The sequence below is a fragment of the Oreochromis niloticus genome, linkage group LG11, assembly GCF_001858045.2.
Source record: "Oreochromis niloticus isolate F11D_XX linkage group LG11, O_niloticus_UMD_NMBU, whole genome shotgun sequence".
Classification (NCBI taxonomy): domain Eukaryota; kingdom Metazoa; phylum Chordata; class Actinopteri; order Cichliformes; family Cichlidae; genus Oreochromis; species Oreochromis niloticus.
The window spans coordinates 36,623,781-36,644,698 of record NC_031976.2 but is presented as its reverse complement, the minus strand read 5'-3'; the positions used below and the strand labels follow the sequence as shown (position 1 = coordinate 36,644,698).

General features: G+C 39.7%; 1 protein-coding gene across 1 annotated transcript; it reads left to right on the top strand.

Moving 5' to 3' along the window:
• Window position 1: 1 nt before the first annotated feature.
• On the top strand, window positions 2-19,534 carry LOC102081097 (uncharacterized). Its single transcript, XM_019364714.2, has 20 exons — window positions 2-594; window positions 819-859; window positions 1,264-1,549; window positions 3,496-3,539; window positions 4,064-4,349; window positions 5,881-5,924; window positions 6,311-6,596; window positions 7,500-7,543; window positions 9,401-9,671; window positions 10,128-10,159; window positions 10,292-10,365; window positions 10,542-10,756; window positions 10,867-11,120; window positions 11,754-11,906; window positions 12,920-13,067; window positions 15,077-15,106; window positions 15,346-15,393; window positions 17,491-17,534; window positions 17,692-17,959; window positions 18,450-19,534. Exons 1-20 carry the CDS (start codon window positions 297-299, stop codon window positions 18,452-18,454), a joined length of 2,871 nt encoding a protein of 956 aa, XP_019220259.1. The 5' UTR covers window positions 2-296; the 3' UTR covers window positions 18,455-19,534.
• The last annotated feature ends 1,384 nt before the right edge of the window (window positions 19,535-20,918 follow it).

The window sequence follows — 20,918 nt, the reverse complement described above, 5'->3', positions numbered from 1 at the left end:
TAAATTTATCATATCGGTATCGGACATAAAAAAGTGGTATTGTGCCATAATCATAACAAGCATTATATTATGCAAGCAGGTAGTCACCCATCATTATCATGTTCAGATGTCATTTTCTGGTCTAAATATGGCCTTAAAAATGTGGCCCCTTTGTGAGTAAATTAGTTTTAAAGACAGGCTTTTTACAAAACTATCTAAATGTAACAATGATTTATATTTACCAAATCTTGAACATAGCTGTCACGTGACCTCTGGGGTTTTTTTTGTTTGTTTTGTTTTTTTACCAGGTAGAAACGATGGAGTCTCTTATTGAGCTGCTTTTGGAAACACTGGCTGATCTCAGTCACAGCGAGTTCAAAGACTTAATACAACTCCTATGGGAAAAAGCTGACTCTCTTATTCCCTGGAGGCTGTTTGAGATGTCAGACCTGCAGGACGCAGTGTTTTTAATGGTGCAGACTTTTGGCCAACAGTCTGTGGAGAAGATCATTGAGGTTTTAACAGAAATGAAGATGACTGATCTGGCTCAGAGGCTAAGAGGCAGCTCAGAACCTAAAAGTAAAAAGATACAGAATGATTCTGGCTACAAAAGTGGTAACTAATATATCTGTTTCAGTTTATATTATATGTTTGAAGATTTAGAAAGAAGAAACAAAGACGAATCATCATAATGATTAATGGGACATTTAAACATACATGCAAAAGTGGGAACCGTTAATACTTTGAGAAAAGATGAGGCATATATAGCATTGATATCATAATTTTTACAAAGCAGTTGTCAAACAGTCATTTTTGTGTTATATTTGTATTTTATTCAGAAAAACATCTGGATGAACATCTGTCTGCACTGATTCACAAAGTGAGTAGCGTCTCATCTGTCTCACTCTGCAGAGTTCAGCTTTTATTCAGTAAGAATCAGTTTGAAAGTCATAATTTTTTTTTATCATTTAGACTAGAGGGCTCTCAAAGAACCATGCAGAGTTTAGATTTATAATTGTGATGTGCATCATTTATTATATCAATAAATAATCTTAACAATGAATTTAGAAATAAAAGTAATAGATTATTTCAAATGTATCAGTGGTTGAGATGATCTTCTGATTATACAGATATCATATAAATGTCTAAAATCGATGAGATAATAAAACATAAAGTGACTTCGGCGATGAAAACATTCAAATATCGAAAACGGCTGCTAATACATAAATCTTTAATTTTCTCAGGAAACATTTTTTCCTTATGATTTTTTAAAATATTTTCTAGGTTGCAACAATGGCAGCTGTTAAAGAGCTTCTTTTGGAAACACTGGAGAGCTTTAGTTACAGCGATCTCAAGGAATTCATTTGGTTCCTGCAGTTTACACGTTTTCAGAAGGGTCTTCCACAAATCCCACTTAGAAAAATCAGAAAACATATAGTGCATGTCATGGTGAACACATGTGGTCAGCAGTCTATGGAGGTAATCAAGGAGGTGTTCATGGACATGAACAGAAGTGATCTGGTGCAGAGGCTGTCAGAGAGCAGCTCAGCACTCAAAACAGTCAAAACAGGTAAGAGAAAACAGTCTGTTGTAATTTAACACATAAAATTAGACACATATTCAGTCTTTCAGAATTCACCATTTTAAAGCAAGAATATTCTTCAGGTTAGTGAATATATTGCCTTTCTTTTATAAATTTCTTTTTAAACATCTCCAAATAGCTTTTCTTTGATGGCATTTTTCATTTGTTTTTTCAAGCTCATTAAAAGTACAGTCAGTCATTTTTTTAGTTTACCTGATCTGAACTCAGGGTTCTAACACATGAAAACATCAACATATTTATTTACTCTTAGAAATTTTAGATGCTTTTAGAAATAATGAAGTTGCCTTGATAAAAAAGTTAATCCTAGAACTGAGTTTAAAAAAAAGAATCTGGATTTTCTTTTGAGATTTTGAATGTATTTCATTTGAAAATGCATCAATTCCACCTGTATTAGTAGCATTTATTAAGATGTTGTGGTGGGGCGTAGCTTGCGGTGCCGTGCAGGGAAGGCAGACGCACCTGCACGGCATCCACAATCAGCCCCTGCCGACTTAAACATGGTACTGGGTCCTGCAGGAGGGGGTTGTTGTCAGTGTTTGTGGTTGGCAGCAAGAGAGAGCTGCAGCCAACAGAGTGTGAACAAGCAACCATTAACAAAGAGATGCTGCAAAGCATGAACATGCACCCGGGTCTGCTGTGGGTTTGTTACAGTGGTGCCAAAACCCTGAATGGGGACACAGCAGGCCTGCGACTGGGCCAGCAGGGCAAGGAGCTGACCCACATGGTAGCCTAGATGGTGGCCACACAGCAAGAGCAGGCGGCAGTACTGCGGCGCCGACAGGAACAACTGGAGGATCGGGTTGAGTGCCGCACATGCAGGATCGGGAGTCTGGCGGCTCAGATCCAGTCCTGGCTGACATCGCCGCCAACCCTACCAGCATCCCTCAAATGCATGGGAGTGGCCCCACTCCTCGGGTGGGAGCGGCTGATACCCGGCTGGGGCCTGCGCCTATTCCTGCTCCCCGGAGGAGGGCCACGGAGCAGGGCCACGGAGCAACCACTGAGTCCACCAACAGCTCACCCACCTGCTCAGCCCGAGTCGGAGGTCAGCGCGTGGAGAGCACGGGAGGAACCTGCCAAGCCGTTGCTGGAGGCGGAGCGCGAGGGTCCGTGCCTGCCGGGTTAGGAAGAGGAGAAAGAAGAGGAGCTGCGCAAGCGTTCAGGGTCCGTGTCTGCCGGTGATGAAGCAGGCGCATGAGGCACCTCGCCACCCGGAAGTGGAGAAGGAGGCGAGCGAGGCGCCGCTCTAGCCGAGAGCAGTGGAGGAGCTGTGCGAGGAGACCGAGGTTCCTGTGCCAGGGAAGCCTGGACGTAAGCCCATGGTCAGCGTGTGGGCCAGACCGGCCTCACCTCCACCAAAGGCCGGAGCACCTCGTGGTGGAGGTGGGTGTTCCTTCACAACGAGGCACCATGAGGCAGCTCACCTGGCTGTCCGTGAGCCTTGCCGCCGCACACGACTACTTGCCACGCGGCCGACCGCCGGACCAGCTTTGCCGTCGCCGCTGGAGAAGTGTCCGGTCACCTGAGCTGTCATTGCTCTGTCACTGGACCTGGGGCTGTGGCCCCCGACGGTCCAGGCCAATTCTCTCTCTCCTGCCCGCGTGGGGGAGGGGAGTAGGTTTGACCGGATGGCTTCACAGCCTCAGTCAGGCGATGGGGGTATGTGGCGGGGCATGGCTTGCGGTGATGTGCAGGCATCCGCAATCAGGCCCTGCCGACTTAAACATGGTACTGTTGTCAGTGTGTGTGACTGGCAGCGAGAGAGTGCTGCAGCCAACAGTGTGTGAACAAGCAACCATTAACAAAGAGATGCTGCAAAGCATGAACATGCACCCGGGTCTGCTGTGGGTTTGTTACAGATGTTTTTCTTTTTTCAGTCATTCATGAACCTTTTAATATCTCTTTCCTGTCAGAGAAACATTGTGTGGATAAAAGCTGGCCGGCACTGATGCAGAAAGTGAGTAATGTCACATCTGTCTGACTTTCAGTGAACACTTCTGTTTTCAATATAGACAACATCAAATGTACAAAATTATTTTATATCCTTGGTGGCTAGCTGCTCAAACAACAACTTTCAGCAATCACAATCCAGCAAAGATGATCATGTTCATTCAAGCACCGCTAACAAGAAGGCAAAAGTAGTCTGTCATTAATGCAGGCTTCTTATAGAGGAATATTTATTAATTTATTTTGGTAGTGATTATTTTATAAGTTAAAGTTAAATAACAGTCAAAATATTGTTGTTGGAAATCATGAGAGTGAGAATATTGGGCATAATAATAATACATAAAAAAAATTGTGACTGACCTTGTTTAGGTATCTAAATGTTAAATTGACAGCAGTACATTAACAAATACTCTGGTTAATGAATCATTTGGAGGTGTTTTGTTCATAAATTGCACCGTGCCTAAAACCATCCCAGCTGACAATATTACCTTTAACCCACTGACACTTTTTTTTTTTTTTTTTGGAATCTTGCAGGTAGAAACGATGGAGTCTGTTATTGAGCTGCTTTTGGAAACACTGGCTGCTCTGAATGATCTGAAGTTTGAAAACTTCAAGCTGGTCCTGAGTGAAATTCATCATCAGAAACATAGCTCAGATATCCCATGGATATGGTTCATGTTGAAAGACCTGCAGGACACAGTGTTCTTAATGGTGCACACTTACGGCCAGAAGTCAGTGGAGATGACCGTGGAGCGTTTAAAGGAGTTGAAGGAGACGGATCTGGCTCAGAGGCTGTCAGACTGCAGCACGGAAACTAAAAGTAAATCAGCAAACAAAAAATGGTTATTAAGACATGTTTTATTATTAAAGCAGTCTTATTTTACATTATATAATATGCACATAATTTCAGTTATCAGTACATTAAAAAAAAAATCTACTTCTCACCAAATCTTCACATTATTTAATTACAATCTCAGATGAACAACAAACAATGCATGAATTATTGTCATTATTTATTTAACAAAAATGAACCAAAGTGAAAGGAGCCATGTGTGAAAACTAAGTCAGTATCTGACATCAGTGTGGTGTAATTTTGGACCACTCATTATAATCTTCGTTCAGTTCATTGATGATCAGGGCAATTCATTTATGCACAGCTCTCTTAAGATCCTGCCATTGCGTTACTCGGGTTGAATTCTGGACTTTTGGCCATTCCTTTGTTTTCCAGCCAGTCTTTTTTGTTTTCCTGAGCCTGGTTCTGCCGGAGGTTTCTTCCTGTTAAAAGGGAGTTTTTCCTTCCCACTGTCGCCAAAGTGCTTGCTCATAGGGGGTCATATGATTGTTGAGGTTTTTTCTCTGTATGTATTATTGTAGGATCTACCTTACATATAAAGTGCCTTGAGGTGACAAACTTTAGCTGACGTCCTTGCATTTGGCTCTAACTCTAGAACAGGGGTGTCGGACTCCAGGCCTCGAGGGCCGGTGTCCTGCGGGTTTTAGATCTCACCCTGGGTCAACACACCTGAATAAAATGATTAGCTCATTACCAAGCCTCTGCAGAACTTCAAGACATGTTGAGGAGGTCATTTAGCCATTTAAATCAGCTGTGTTGGATCAAGGACACATCTAAAACCTGCAGGGACAACGGCCCTCGAGGCCTGGAGTCCGACACATGTGCTCTAGAATACTTTGGTATGTAGAGGAACTATTGGCTGACTCAATGAGTGTAATGTGCCCACTGTGTCACACTGACCTTGGGCTTAATTTGCTGGGACATTGAATTCGTGGCAACTGTCTTGAATGTTTTCCACTTGTGAATACTGTTTTACACTCTGGAGTGATGGAGTTCAGATTGTTTGTAAACAACTTTATAAAGATGTATTTTCTTCTTGGCATTGTGTTAAAATACACGTGAATGGTCCAGACCAGCAAAATGACGAGACTTCTGCTTTCACTGAAGTGTTCTTACTGGCTAATGATCAGGTAATCAATTGCATATAATTATAAGCATCAGGGTGTTATTCTCATAGAAATGGTGTGTACTTAGTTTTCATACACAGCTTCTGCATTTGGATTCTTTTTTGTCAATTAATTTGTAATGACACATTATTTTTATTTTGCATTTCAAAATTATTTCTTTAAAATATCTCATCTATCTCATCTATATCTGTTTTGTTTTTGTTTTTTTGTTTTTTTTATTAAATAAAACTCTCAGAAGAAGTACCAGTTCATACATAGTTCATCCTCTTTGTCACTAAGGAAGTTTTTTTTTTTCTAAAGTCATATTTCAAATTGTCAGTTAGTTGTTAAATGTGTTTGTCATGAGTGACTTTGAGCACTTTTCTCCTCAGAGAAACACTCTGTGGATGAACGACGCTCTGCACTGATCCACAAAGTGAGTCATGTCACATCTCTGATTCAGTACAAGACAGCAGGCTGAAAGTCAGAGTACTAAAGTATCATCAGTTCTCATGTTGAGTCATTTTTCTCATGATTTCTGCTGGATGTTTGTGACAAACTGAAGCTTCATTCAGTTTGACTTCTTCAGCAGTAATTTTCTCCAACACTAATGTCAGGATGTCTTTACCACTGAGGATGAGCTGAGGAAGTGTCAGCATGTACATTTGTCCTTCAACAGGACAGAGAAATCTGAAAACATCAAACACTTTCAGATTAAAGATTTTTTTTCCTCATAGTTTTTCATAAACGTACTGTAATCAATATAACAGCCCTTGTTTGAATAAATAAACTGATGTCCCATAATTGTGTTGACTGTTCCAGATGGCAACAATCGCAGCTGTTAAACATCTGCTTTTAGAAACTTTGAATGATTTGAGTGATGAGGAGCTGAAGAAATTTAAGAGGCTCTTACAGATATTTTTTCCTTTGGGGACTCTGTCATATATCTCATGGAGGTTGAGTCCATCATCAAACAGAGCAGATGTAGTGAATCTGATGATGGATGAACTTGGTCAGCAGTCTGTGGAGGTGACCAGAGAAGTTTTCATGTACATGAACAGAACTGATCTGGTGCAGAAGTTATCAGAGAGCAGCTCAGCATCCAGAGGTAAGACCAACATGCATGAGTGTAAACTCTGTGTCATCAACAGGTTTTTGTGTTGGTGGTGTCATGGTGGTGCAGTGGTTAGCACTGTCTCCTCACAGCATGAAGGTTGTGTGTTTGAGCCTCCTGGTTGGCTGGAACCTTTCTGTGTGGAGTTTGCATGTTCTCCCTGTGCCTGCAGGCTTTTCCTCAGAGTGCTCTGGTTTCCAGTCCAAACACATGCTTGTTGACTTTATTGCTGCTTCTAAATTAAACGTGGGTGTGAAAGGTTGTCTGTCTTTTTAAAACCTGAGGTGGACAGGTGTACCCTCTCTCATTATCACAGCTGGGAACCTCCAGTTAGTTTAAGCTGGATGGAATGGATCGATGGTTTATATATAACAAAGAGCATGGGGGCAGCTCGGTGGTTAGCACTGTTGACTCACAGCAAGCAGGTCCTGAGTTCAGTTCCACCATCAGGCCGGGGTCTTTCTTTGTGGAGTTTGCATGTTCTGCCTGTGTTTGCGTGGGTTCTTCCCAGGTACTCTGGCTTTCTCTCACAGTCCAAAGATGTGCAGTTAGTGGGGTTAGGTTAATTGAAAACACTAAATTGCCCGTAGGTGTGAATGCGGGAGTGAGTGGTTGTCTCTGTCTATGTGTTTGCCCTGCGACAGACTGACAGCCTGTCCAGGGGTTACCCTGCCTCTCACCCTAAGACAGCTGAGATAGGCTGTAGTGCCTCCCGCGACCCTGAAAAGGATAAGCGGAATGGATGGAGGGTTTCTTTGTAGGGTTCTTATCTCATTTTATTGTGTGTTACAAGATTTTCTCTTTTAAATCATCTGTATCTTCTGAAGGCTGATTCTACTTGGATGTGTGATGATGTTTGAATCCTCAGAGTTGATTGTAAATGTCTTTCCTCCTCAGAGAAACACGCTGTGGATGAACATGGAGCTGCACTGTTGAAGAGAGTGAGTGTGACTTTAACTCAGCTTTCATTCAGTTGATTCAGGCTGTAAATCATCCTCATCTTGAACATTATACATGATGAAACAGACGAAGCATCTTTGAAATTTGATGCACTGCACGTTTCAAAAATGTTTTGAAATATCTTATATTTATTTTAGAAATGGACCGATCCGATATTACGTATCGGTATCAGTCCGATACTGACATAAATTACTGGATCGGATATCGGAGAGAAATAAAAATTATAATCCGACCCATTAAATATCAAAAAAGCACCTCACAAAACTTGCGACACGGCGTAACTCTGCTCATAACCGTAGCATGTCGGAGCAGTGTGCTCACGTGATAGAGCGGCTGTGTGTATTTGTAGCCTCGCTACCAAACCAGCATTTCATCTCCGAGGAAGTTATCCCAGAGAGAAGTAAAGCAAGTGTGTAAGTTCATCTCTGAATGTTTGTAAAACATTCCCATGTTAAGCTTAACAACTGATATATGGAGCGACTGCCTCTCTCTCTCTCCTGCTGCTACTTCAATCATGAAACTGATCAATGATCAGCTGATCGGCTTTTCTGTCGCGAGTCCGTCTCTCTTCTTTGTTTTTGGCCCACTTTGCACCAGAAAGAGGAAACCAGCGGCGGAACAACAGCAGCACGTTTAACCATGATAAGCTGTTGTTAGAATTTATTTAATATTACTTTCTACACCAGGATCCTTTTCTACGTAGCTGACGGCTGGTAACTGTGCAGGGGCGGATCTAGCAAAGTGTAGCCAGGGGGGCCGATAGGGCATGAACAGGGAAAAGGGGGCACAAAGACATACTTTTCTTTCTTATTCTCATTTAAAATGTCTCGCTTTTAATAAATAATTATCTGAATCTTACACCCAAAGTTTTAATCTGATGTAAAATGTATAGAAGTCCATTACTATATATAGTAACTGTTAAGTCTAATATACCCTAGTAAGCTATAGTACGTTTTCCTTTGGGAAGGTACCATCTGTGCAGTCTGCAATTCTGTAGAAGAAAGATGTTGAATCTATTTAATTATTCTTGAAAAATAATTGATTTCTGTGCATTTTTTTTCACACTGAATCAAATTAAAGTTGATTACGTCGATTAAGCATCATGAGGTGGAGGGTGGGGGGTGGTTCCCTATTTTTTTTTTTTGCTGGGAGTTTGCAACCCTATTAGTTAGGTTGCTTAATATTTCTGCTAAGTACTCTTTAAAATACCAGAATAGGGAGGATGGAGCAGGTTTAAGTTTATTAGATTGATCAGTGTTGCTGAACTATGAAATATTTTGGGTGCAGTGTATTTTTTACACACAGGTATAACAGAATAGCTTTAGTGTTGTTGTTTGGTTAAACTTGAGTATGAACTTATACAAAATGCAGCAAGATATTAAAAAAAGTTTTATTGATTAAAAACACACAATATCGGATTCATATCGGTATCGGCAGATATCCAAATTTATGATATCGGTATCGGACATAAAAAAGTGGTATCGTGCCATCTCTAATTTATTTATTATTTTTTAAATATTAGGGTAGTTCATGTAGTCATAAATATTACTGTGTTTACCCTAATGGAAATGGAATCTTTTCTTTTTGGAGAAAAAAATCAAATAAAAAAAATAGAACAAAACACTGGTAATAAATGTTATATTTACATACAATCAGTGGCAGCAGATGTTACCAGCTGTATCTCAGATAATCAGTCTGAAATGTGTAAATCATTATGAAAATGTTTTTATATTTTATATGGGTATTACAATGACACCCATTAAATTCAAATAATACATCTTAAAATATCCCAGCAGAGAATTTAAACACTTGCTTGAAGTATCCTTTAAATTTTTCAGAAAGCAGCGATGGACAGTGTTGGTGAGATTGTCTTGGAAACACTGAGTTGTTTGACTCAAAGGGATCTCCAAAAATTCAGGCTGTTGCTGCAGTTAACCTGCTTCAAGAAGGAACTGCCACAAATGGAGAGAGAGTACACAGAAACAAAACACAAACTAGTGGATCAGATGGTGGATAAACTTGGTCATCAGTCTGTGGAGGTGACCATGGAGGTTTTAACAGACATGAACAGGACTGATCTGGTGCTGAGGCTGTCAGAGCTCAGCAAAGGTAAATCATGTGAAAAAGAAATGTTGTATATTCTGTCAGCAGAGATTTCAAGATTGCCTTAAAAGTCAGACATTGACAGAACAAATTCCAGTTATTTTACTTATTTCTGGACTTTTCCTCTTGTACCAGGTTGACATTTTTTTTAATTCAATTCTTAGCATATTTTAGTATATTTCAGACTCTTGGTGATATTTTTTTTTTTTTTTTAGGTGAGGGAGCCATAATGTCAACCATTTATCGTATCTATAACTCTGGTTTTTCACTGTGGCCTGTTTAAAATAATGTGTTAACTTTACTTTATGACACTACTTTTTAGTCTTAGACTTCAATTACCTGCATATCCTGCTAAACATGTGGCTCATGTTAGAACAGCACTGCACAGCAGAACATGTGAACAGAGTATGATTTTTAAATATTAGCATAACATCATTAATTTGAATTTTATCTTTCAAAAAGAACAAGAACCTAAAAGAAGATTGAAACTTGAGGTATGTGGAACTATGACATTAATCTCTTATATTCACCTGTTTGCTTTATCTTTTATTATATTAGTTTAAATGTATGTGAGATTACAAAAATCAACATGGGTACTTATTGACTAAAGTGACTGTCCTCTGCAGCAGGACTCCAGTGATTGGACTAAACTTGAACCTGAGGTGAACAGTACAGATGCAGACGAGGCTCCAACTTACAGGTAAATCAACTTCCTGAATGCTGCAGCACAGCAAACTGGAACTACAGGAAACAGTTCAGCTTTGGATTTATTCCCAGAGGAAATTCTTCATTTTGCATCCAATTCACACGACTACTCTCTGTGTTTCCATTCACTCTGTTGTTCCTTCATGAGTGTGTATTTCATTCCTGTTTCAGCCTTCAGTCTGCAGCAGGACACTTTGAATGCAGAGTCTCGGGCTTGCGCTGGGTCTGTAAGGGAAAGACCAGCTTTCAGTACCAGTTTAGATCTTGGGAGGGACACATGGAGAGGATGGAGAGCAGACAATACATGCCTGCAGGTCCTCTGATGGACGTCACAGTCACTGCTGGGAAGTTAAATGAAGTTCACCTGCCACACTGGATCTGCATCGGTAAGAGGACATGAAGGAAGAATTTCAGATGTTTGACATGTCTGACAGTGAGCGCACAAACTGTTAGAAACTGTTCTTCTCACCATGTTTGTGTTGTTGTTCTCCTGCAGATGACATCCCTGACATATTGGACATGTTTGCAGTCGTTCACATAGATGACTGTGGAGATGTTGTGGAAAAAGTGTCTGAGGTCACACCAACACATGTCAAGTTAACTGAACCAAATTTCTCGACAATTGGGGACATAATACGTTCCATATTTTCTCCAAAAATCAGCTGTTACATGTTGATGTACTATAAACCCAACACATCATTCCTCAAACTCCACGTCTACCTGATACGACAGGATCCTGCTCTGGAACAGGTAACTGAACATCTTAATGATGTAAATGTGAAACAGGACAAGATTCCAAACATTAGGACCAACTGACAAAGGACGAAAGAGACACTGAAAGAAAAATGTGTTTTATATTGAACCCAATTGTAAAATTGTCTCTATTGCTAAAATAAATCTCTTCTGTTTGACTTTAGGAACATTTTTAATCATAGTTTTTCTTTTAACATCAGCAGCACTTGTGAGAGTCACTTGGCTGATAAATCTCTTCACTGTAATCTGGAGATTATTTGGACTCAGACCAGAGTTTGTAATATTATCAGACTTCATATAACAAAACTCTGATAAGTACAAATTAGACACTTGTTATTAACCTGAGTTCACAAAGCACCCATGAAGATGCAAAATATTGATCACCTGGTGATCACATGGTGATACTCTCCCTCTCAGAGTTTGACACAATACTTCACAATAATCTCTGACTTTATTCTCATTAATGTGACTTTTTCCTCCGGTTTACTTTTCCAGCAGACCATAATACTCTCTCACAAAAATCTTATTGCTTGATTATAAATGTCATTTTAAAGACAGATGGCAGAGTTGGTGTAAAGTTAACCCCTATTTTTGATTATTTTGCTTCTTTTTCCTTTTTTTGTTAAACAGGAAATTGCTGAGAAATATCGTGAGAAAAATGATGAGACAAAATCCGATTTGAAATTTAAAAAAATCATAAAGCATCCCCCAGACCAGTACCTGCAAACTGAGCGTCTTTTCAGCCTCAAAGCCGACGACACAAGTGCAAAAATTCAACCGGAGGTAAAGTTTGTAAAGTTTGTGCTACATGTGGATCGAAACCTTCTTGTTGACAGAAAACACATCAGGCCTTATTTTAGCCAGAATGACACGGCTGCTCTGAAACATACGTGTGTCTTTGCATTGGCTGAGTCAGTGAGAGGTGAGGAGCATCACACCAGGAACTATCAGCTGTCTTTGTTAGCCCAGCTGCACACACTTTAACACAGCAGTGTTTGATGCTGTATTTCAGTCTTCTTCAGGTACTGATGATAGTTTTACCTGAAGAATATAAAATCATGGTAAAAGTCAACATTAGTGTTTCAGGAAAATCAAGTTCTGAAGAAAATCCTAAAACTCTTAAGTTCAAAAATTGAGTTGCAAAGTAATTATATTAGTGTGCTGCTATTTTTTAAATGGCCCATTTAAATGCCATCACCTTTTTCCAAAATGACCTGATAGATGAGGAAAGTAAGAAGTCGTGGATTTAAAAAGAATAATAAAAAAAAAAACAAACGAATGTGATCAAACTGAGTAAAAAGGTCTGTAGGTCATTATATTTTTATTCCAGTCACATTTTTCTGGGTATTTTTGTTTTAGTTCATTATAAAACTCTTGATGTGAACAAGGTCAAAGGGCATACTCTGAGGTCATATTAGAGCATATTTAAAAAACACAAAGTCTGAGCCTCAACATTGTTTTGACTGAAAATCACTTATATCTGTCTTACTGCATCTAAATAATATCACAAGTCCACAGATAAACTGTCTTTTTATCTTTAGTCTCTGTCACCTACACTTTGTCCATCAAATATATTTAAATAAAATTAGATTTAAAAAGTAAAATGTAAAACTTGGAGGCTCCATTTCTGTACTGATAGCCAGATGTAAGAACCACAACTGTAACTTTATCGCCGGCATTAAATTGTGACAGAATAGTACTTACGTGTGTGTGTGTGTGTGTGTGTGTGTGTGTGTGTGTGTGTGTGTGTTTACTGAGGTATTTTAAAGTTCCTTTGTTTTGTTTTTCAAACACAGGAGTTAACCCTCAGGTACAATAAGCAAAACTTCTATGAGGTGTACGTTAAGAATCCAGGCAGTGAACTCATACTCACACTGGTGCACACTCACCCAGCTGATGGTGAACCAGCTGATGAGCCACTATGGAAATGTGAAATTCGAGCAGGTCAGTGGTTATTAAGCAATATTACCCACACTGTTACTATATAAGAAATACTCTATGTCATATAAAGTCAAATGTTTTTCCACCAAACTGAAAAGAGTCTGCAGCAGTTTGATTGACACTATGTTTCCAAAAATATTCCCTCACCCATCCACATCCTTTCATTCATGTGTTCCAATCACTTCCATGGCCTCAGGTGTATAAAATCAGCACCAAGGCATGCAGACTGCTTCTACAAACATATGTGAAAGAATCACTCGTTCTCAGGAGTTCAGTGGTCCTGTGATAGGACGCCACCTGTGCAACAAGTGTCGAGTCGCACATTTTGAAGCCAATATGATAACCTTATCCCACCAATGCTGTGGGAGTCCAACTTTTCAGATCCAATTAAAATCAAATCACTCAAAAAGATCCTCTGGAAAAGAGTAGAATTCCTAGAACAGAGTTTATTAAACAGTGTCATATGAACAGCAGAACTCAGTACAATAAACCAAGATGACAGCAAACGTGAACAAGCAAAGCCAAGCAACCCCGGAGTGTAGAGCCTCAAAGCACAAACAGCACAGACACACAACAGACAGACAGGAAAGAAGCAGCAGAGCGGGACATATCGACCCTCCTCTTATATGGGATCAGTGACCCCTCCTCCTGCTGTTGGGTACTCTTTCATCCTTTGTTCTTTCTTTTCATCTTCCACGTATGATGCATAACTTTCTGACCCTGCCCCATAACTTCCCGAGAACCAGTTTTACATCCATCATTGAATTGGGTCACCTTGTCAGTTTTATGAGGAAAACTGAGTCCGAAAGGCTACAAAACGGCAGTTAACAGTTAATCAATTTGACAATTTTGTCAGGTACACATGCCAGACATAAACTGCTTTCTATGCCGAGTAAAGGTTTTTCTTGCCTTCTGGTGGCTGAGGCGAGAACCAGAATCCCAGCTTCACGCACAGGGGGCAGGTTTGTTTGCCGTATAGGCATCAAAAGGGCTGGACACACCGTGAGGCGCTACAGATAAACTCAGAGAAAGGACCCTATGCGCATACTTTAGCAGTGCCAAGCTGAATTTAACCTTTGTTTGGATCAGTCACCGTTGACGATACCACAGTCAAAGGTTACTTATTGATCCTAATTAGTACATTTTCAAACAGTATTGATCAGCATGTGTTTATACAAGTGGCACAATCTTCATTAATATAATTGAAGATAATGTTTGACCTAAATATGTGGATCTTGTGATTTTGAACATGTAGAAAAAATACTCCAGTATAAGTATATATTTAGTATATAGAAGTATATATGATTATATAATATATATGTGAGTATATGTCCAGTGTGTACAGGTACATATGTCATATATATCATAGAAAATCCACAACATTAGTCCTGTCATGAAATTCCCTTGCTACAAAATATTATACATACAGTCAGCTGTTAGTGGTATTATAACAAAGAACGACAGCAAATCAGCCACAAAGTGATGGGCCACGTAAAATCACAGAGGTCTCCAACTTTCTGCAGAGTCAGTCGCTACAAACTTCACGTGGCCTTCAGATTAGCTCAACAACAGTGCAGAGAGAGTTTCAGAGAATGGGTTCCCATGGCAACCAGCTGCTTGAATACTCTGTTTTATTCAGATGAAACTTTCATATTTAACTATAATAATAATGGATTGCATTTATATAGCGCTTTTCTAGGCACCCAAAGTGCTTTACAATTCCACTATTCATTCACTCTCACGTTCACACACTGGTGCAGGCAAACCACAGTTGTAGCCACAGCTGCCCTGGGGCAGACTAACAGAAGTGAGGCTGCCATATCGCGCCATCGGCCCCTCAGGCCAACACCAGTAGGCGGTAGGGTAAAGTGTCTTGCCCAAGGACACAACGACCAGGAGAGGTCAGGGGATCGAACCGGCAACCTTCCGGTTACAGATGAGTTTCCCAACCCCCTGAACCACGGTCGCCTATAATGTCAAGTATCCATATTTTGATTTTTCTTGAATTCCAGATGACCATCCAGAGTCTGGTCAAGCCGAAGGTAAGATATCACACAAAAGGAGCATTTAGACGAACCTTTTATTCAGATTATAAATGAATGATTTTCTTCTTCTTTTTTTTAAGTAGACCAGAGTTTAGTGGAATATTCTTTGGTGTAGTTGTTTATATTGTTTTAATTTGGTGGCACTGAGTCTCTAATGTTTCAGTTTGCTAGCATAATGAAAGTTAAAAAGTTTGAACATTTAAGAAATTAAAAACTTTCCTTGTTATTTTTAACAGCTGCAGGATCCTCAGTGGGAGCAGCTGCTGTCAGCTCTCTGTCGGCTGGTAGGTTCATCAATATTACCTGTTCTGTCTTCTCACTAAGTTTTATATAATGTGACACACAGAACGCTGATGAATCATAGTGAACAGTCAATCACACCTTTTTTTTTCCCGTCACAATTGTACTTTTAGTCAGCTGACATACTTTGTTCTGTCTTCAAGTTTTCATTATAAAGGAGGAGCTCTCAGTCTCTCAGCTCTCGGTGGCAGCGAGTCACTAAACTCAATCCTGCTTATATTTATTTCTTTACAGAGATAAATATAATATTCATGTATTCACCCCTCTGTGAATCACTTCCTCATCATGCTGGAGGGGTTTGTGAGTCCCAGGCTTTTTCCTGAACAGCTGATTTCCTCCAACAGAGTGATGATGGTTGTTGTCTTCTAACTTCATGAAGATTAACAATCTGAACAGCAGCCTGTTTGACAGGAAGTCCAGTACAATGTGTTACCGAAGACCAGAGTGACGAGTCTGCCAGTCAGCTTCACAAACAGCCTGCTGAGAGAGAGTTTGTTATATTTCAGATGTATGAAGAGCGAGTGCAGGGCAGTGAAGACGACATCATCTGTGGCTGTATTCAGCTAAACGACAGTTATTATTAAAGCTAACGCCTGCTGGTAGATCAGCCCAGTAAATACAGTGTTTCTGTGTTTTCACTGATTCATCTGTTTCACTTTACCACTTCTTTGGGAAGTGGTAAAGTACAAGCTAAGATGTTTCACATTATTTGTGTATAAAAAGAACTGCACTTTGTGTTTGGCTGTGTTGGATTTCCTTTGGTTGCTGACCTCATATTTGAAGTACTGCAAAATGTCAGGGAATGAATGAATAAGCTCTTATTCAACAATGGCACCAACCAGTTTGTCCAAATCTACTGACGCTGTTGACCGGACTGTCAAAATGCATAAATCGAGTCAGTTTTACTTATACCACCAGTTTATTAGCACCAGTTAACTAATGTTTTTAGATGTTAAAGAATTCAACAGAACTTGTGGTAAAATACCAAATATAGAACTGTACCACATGGTGCCATTTTCTGTATGAAGCTGCTGGCTCTGTGGACATGAGCAAGATCAGCTTTTGTTTGGAGTTTGAGATATTCTCAGATATCTATTGTTTGCAGCACTGAACTGGTGTCCCTGACTTGACTGAAGACAGGTGGGATAGAGTTTTATCCTTAATGGGGACGATGTTCAGGAAACTGGAAGTGTCAGCAGGTGTTCTAAGGAGCTCGGAAAGAAAAGCATCTGGACGTCTTTAAGTTTCTTGAAGACGTTTCATCCAAGAAGCTTCTTCAGTTCTAAGAGCGACTGGTGGAGCGTCCCAGATTTTAAGCCCTATGGGAGTGTCCCCAAGAGGGTCGTGGACCCCCTATTGATCCTCTGCCTAATCACATGAGCAGTACTAGAAAAATTACTATTCCTGGTGCAACTCTGTAAGCCTTAGTCTTCTGCAAGAACAACACATTTCACAGCTGTCTGTGGCTGTTTTATCATGTCATCAATACTTGCATGCAATGTGGCAGCTGTTGGAGAGATGTGATATGAAACTCTACAGAAAGATCCACAGTAAACACTGGAGTGGAGTTTGAATCTGAGGCTGAAGAAGATGAGGAGCAAGACGATGCACTGAAGTGTTCACACTGTGTACACTTCTCTGTCTCGCTCACCTTCCTGTGAACTCATCAAAATAATGCAGGGCAACAAAAACTGCAACCTGGGGCAGTCCTTATTAAGGGTTACTTACTGTGGACTAATCTCAGAGTGTTAATATTTAATATCGCTGATGCTGTGATTCTTATACTTACATAACACAATACTAAGAATCAGCTTGACAGGAAATGTTTGAAAGGCTGCCTGAATCATTAAAGAAGGGTCTGATGTGATCAGCAGCTGGATGTGAGCTGATTGTCAGCAAAGTTTCCTTCACTTTATCTGGAGTCAGTCTTGGCTGTTGAATCATAGAGTGATGGATTCAGGATTTGCTGATTGGGCATTTTGTGACAGAGAAAAGTTATTTCATTTATTATGTATCATGTATTTATTTTATTACAAAACTTTACAAGTAAAGATAATCTCATTTTTTATGTCCTTTCTCAGAGGAAAACACTGTGGACAAACATCTGTCTGCACAGATGCAGAAAGTAAGTAGAAACAAATGATTCTGTCCTCACACCACAGCTTCATTTAATTCAATACTTATACCTGTTATTAAAAATGATTACGTGTGATGGTTTTGTTTACTTATTAATCCTTTATCCTCTAAGAAGGTTATTATTAAATCACTTTGTTTGTTCTCAGGCATTAACAGTCCAATCAGACAAAGAGAGACTTTTGGAAATGTTAGAACATCTGGAAAAGGAGGAGCTTGAAAAGTTCAAGTGGCTTTTGGTGGAGCTCAAACCCATCCCAAAGAGCAAACTGGAGGAGGCCAACATCTGTAACCTGGTGGATCTGATGTTCGGGGCCTACACCCAACATACTGTGGAGGTGACCAAGAAGGTTTTTAGGAAAATGAACAGGAATGATTTGGTGAAGAAGTTGTCAGACACGAGCTCGAGATCCAAAGGTAAGAAACTAAATGGTGTAATTTATTCCATTAATGTTTTACTGTCAAAACTTTGTATATGCACTGTTCTTAAAAACACGCATTTACTTTAAAGTCAGTACATGACTGTAGTGTGAACTCAGAGTGAGGAGACTTCAGTTTGAAACATGGAGGGTTTGTAATCTAGGAGCAGATTTCAGATTAAACTTTAAAATTCTAACACGAGTTTGAGTAAAATGATAAAAGGAAATCAGTGAATGATCAGTGTAACTGTTAAATGTACAGACTTAATGTCTGATGTTACAGTACTGCAAATACTTAATGATTTCAAAAGTAATATGTTTATAATATGTTTATATATCATCTTAATCAGTCACCATCTGGTGTGAGCGAACTTTACTTGTTGTTTTGTTTTTAAAGGAAGTACATATTGACGGGTAGTTTGTTAGAAGCTTCTTCCTGGTTCTCCTGGATTCTGTCCTCTTTATTCTGTGTCTTCCTGTCTTCTCAGACTGACATCAACATGATGAGATCAGGTCTCTGTGGGTCTGACCGTCTGCTGCAGGACTCTTTATGTCTCTGACTCTCTGTTCGGGCTCGTTGTCCTGCTGCAGGATCGATGCGTCACTCTTAGTCCTGGTGATGGATCAGAATCTGTACTTTAACATTCGTGAGATTCTAAATATCAAACTCAGTTTCCAGAGTTGCAGCTGTGAACCTGCACAGAGCCTCCATGATGTTTCACTTTTACCTGCACACACCTGATCCAGACAGTGAGCAAAGGAACATCTGTGTGAATCTACACAGCATGGCTTTGATTTGCTGCTTGCTGCATGAACTGATAAACTCTGATAAATTATTATATTTTCACTGGTGACATGGGGCTAAAAATATGATCAGATTTATCTACACGTTTTCTTTATTAATGTGACAATGTTGGCATCTGTGGCTGTGTGGACGATGAGAGGAAATGTAAATGTAAAAAGAAATGAATTTGTTTTAGTGGTTTTCTTTGTGTTATGTTTTTTGTTACTCATGTGAAATGACTGCATCTTGAAGCATGAAGAGATGATTTTACAGTGAGTTCCTATCTTCTGTCATAGCAGCACATTCAGTTTTTTCTAGCAGTACAGTGTGTGACAGACTTTACAGGGAGCCTGTTGTGCTTTTCTTCATTTTTTTCACTTTCATACTTCATATAAATATTGTTGGTTGATGCTCATATTGAACATGATCTTTTTCCCTCTTCTTGTGGTCGTTGCTCAGTCTGGTTTGGAGGAGAAAAGCTTCCAGACCAACTGGGTGAAGGTTTGACGTTACTGAGGATTACAACATGTCTGTTTGTCATATTTTAATCAAGGAGAATTTTTTTTTAATTAGATAAACATTGGAGAATTTTATACTTTTTTTTTTTTTGCTTTTTTACTAATTCTTTTCAAAATATTCTTTTATCTGATATAAAGAACTTTAAACCAATCACTGCCTTGTTTGTCAAAGCTGCTGTACAAATAGCTACAACAGTGATGTCTGTTTACTGTAAGACGGTCATTTTAAAATGTTTTCTTAATTTTAAAATCTGTAATAATCACGTCTGAAGTGTTGTTCAGTCTTTATTGTCCCCGGGGGAAATTTGGCTTCCAGCATCTTTCACAAAAAGAGAAACAACAATAAACAAAGACACATAACATATTATGAACAATGCAGATGGATCAGTGTTGTGACTGCAGTGATGCGGACACCGTATCGGTCCATTGTAGTAAAGAGAGAGCTGAGCGTAAAGGTGAAACTCTTGAGTTACCGGTCGATCTACGTCCCTACCCTCACCTATTAGCACCTGGTTTGATTTGTTTTCCCTCTGCATTTATAGATAGAAACAGTTGTTTAGGACAGATTTTAATGCAACATTTTCGGCAAGGTTGTTGCCAAGAACCAAAATGTAATTACCAGTAATGATGATAAAATTGTCTGATTAATAGGAGACACTTAGTTATACAACAAACCTGGAAGCTGTGTGGAACAGCTGAGCAGAGCCCAGAACATTAGAGACTGTCAGTCACATCCTGGCTGATGCTTTAGGTTACTGCTGCTCTGGCACAAAATAAACACCCTCAGCTTCAAGAAGGTGTCATGTATCTGTGTTGTGATGCTGCACAGCAACAGCACATCAGTCTGAGCTCGTTTATATTAAAATATCATTCTCACGATCAGAATTAAGGATGGTGTCTCCCTCAGTGTCTCACAGACAGATGTACCGACAGCTGCTCAGGAAAAATAAATGTGCAGGAGGGTTAAGAAGATGGAAAGACATTCATAGAAGACATTTGGCTTAAAAGTTTCCCTTTTAAATAAGCTTGTAGTGATGGGTGGTGACCCCTAACATCACTTAGTTATGCTGCCACTGCCTCCTGTTCACCACGTTTTTATATCTGATATTGATCTGATATCAATCTTTCCTCTCACCTTCCACTCAGTTGTAGCAAATGTATATTACATTAAAGATACTGTGTATGTGCTGGTTCTCTGCATGCACAAAAATCCAGATCAGTGAAGGAGAATCAGTATGTTTTAGATAGAAGTGTGAGTGTTTCTGTTAGGAACTGTTGGAGACACACGCTTGTGTGTGTGTGTGTGTGTGTGTGTGTGTGTGTGTGTGTGTGTCTGATGTGGTTCAGCTGGAGCACAGGATCCATCGTTCATTAGAGGACTGTTTCATTACAAACTATACCAGCATGTATTTGGCAGCATGGTTGGTGGTTCAATGGTAAAAAGAGTCCTGGTTCAGTTCTGCTGGTTGACTCTGACTCGGGCTTTTCTGTGTGGAGGTGGGACGTGCTCCCTGTATGGGTTTTCAGGTTACTCCAGCTTCCTCCCAGAGTGCCAAAACAGGCACATTAGGCTGACTGGTGATTTGAAGTTAGAATAAAATATGCATTGAAACAACAATGTTTAAGAAGCACTTATTTAATCTTTAACAACATTA

Coding starts and splice junctions, on each gene's coding strand:
- LOC102081097 (XM_019364714.2), top strand. CDS start 297: ATGGAGTCTCTTATTGAGCTGCTTTTGGAAACACTGGCTGATCTCAGT. Junction 6,597..7,499: donor GAGCAGCTCAGCATCCAGAG/GTAAGACCAACA, acceptor TTTCCTCCTCAG/AGAAACACGCTGTGGATGAA. Junction 11,907..12,919: donor GTGCAAAAATTCAACCGGAG/GTAAAGTTTGTA, acceptor TTTCAAACACAG/GAGTTAACCCTCAGGTACAA.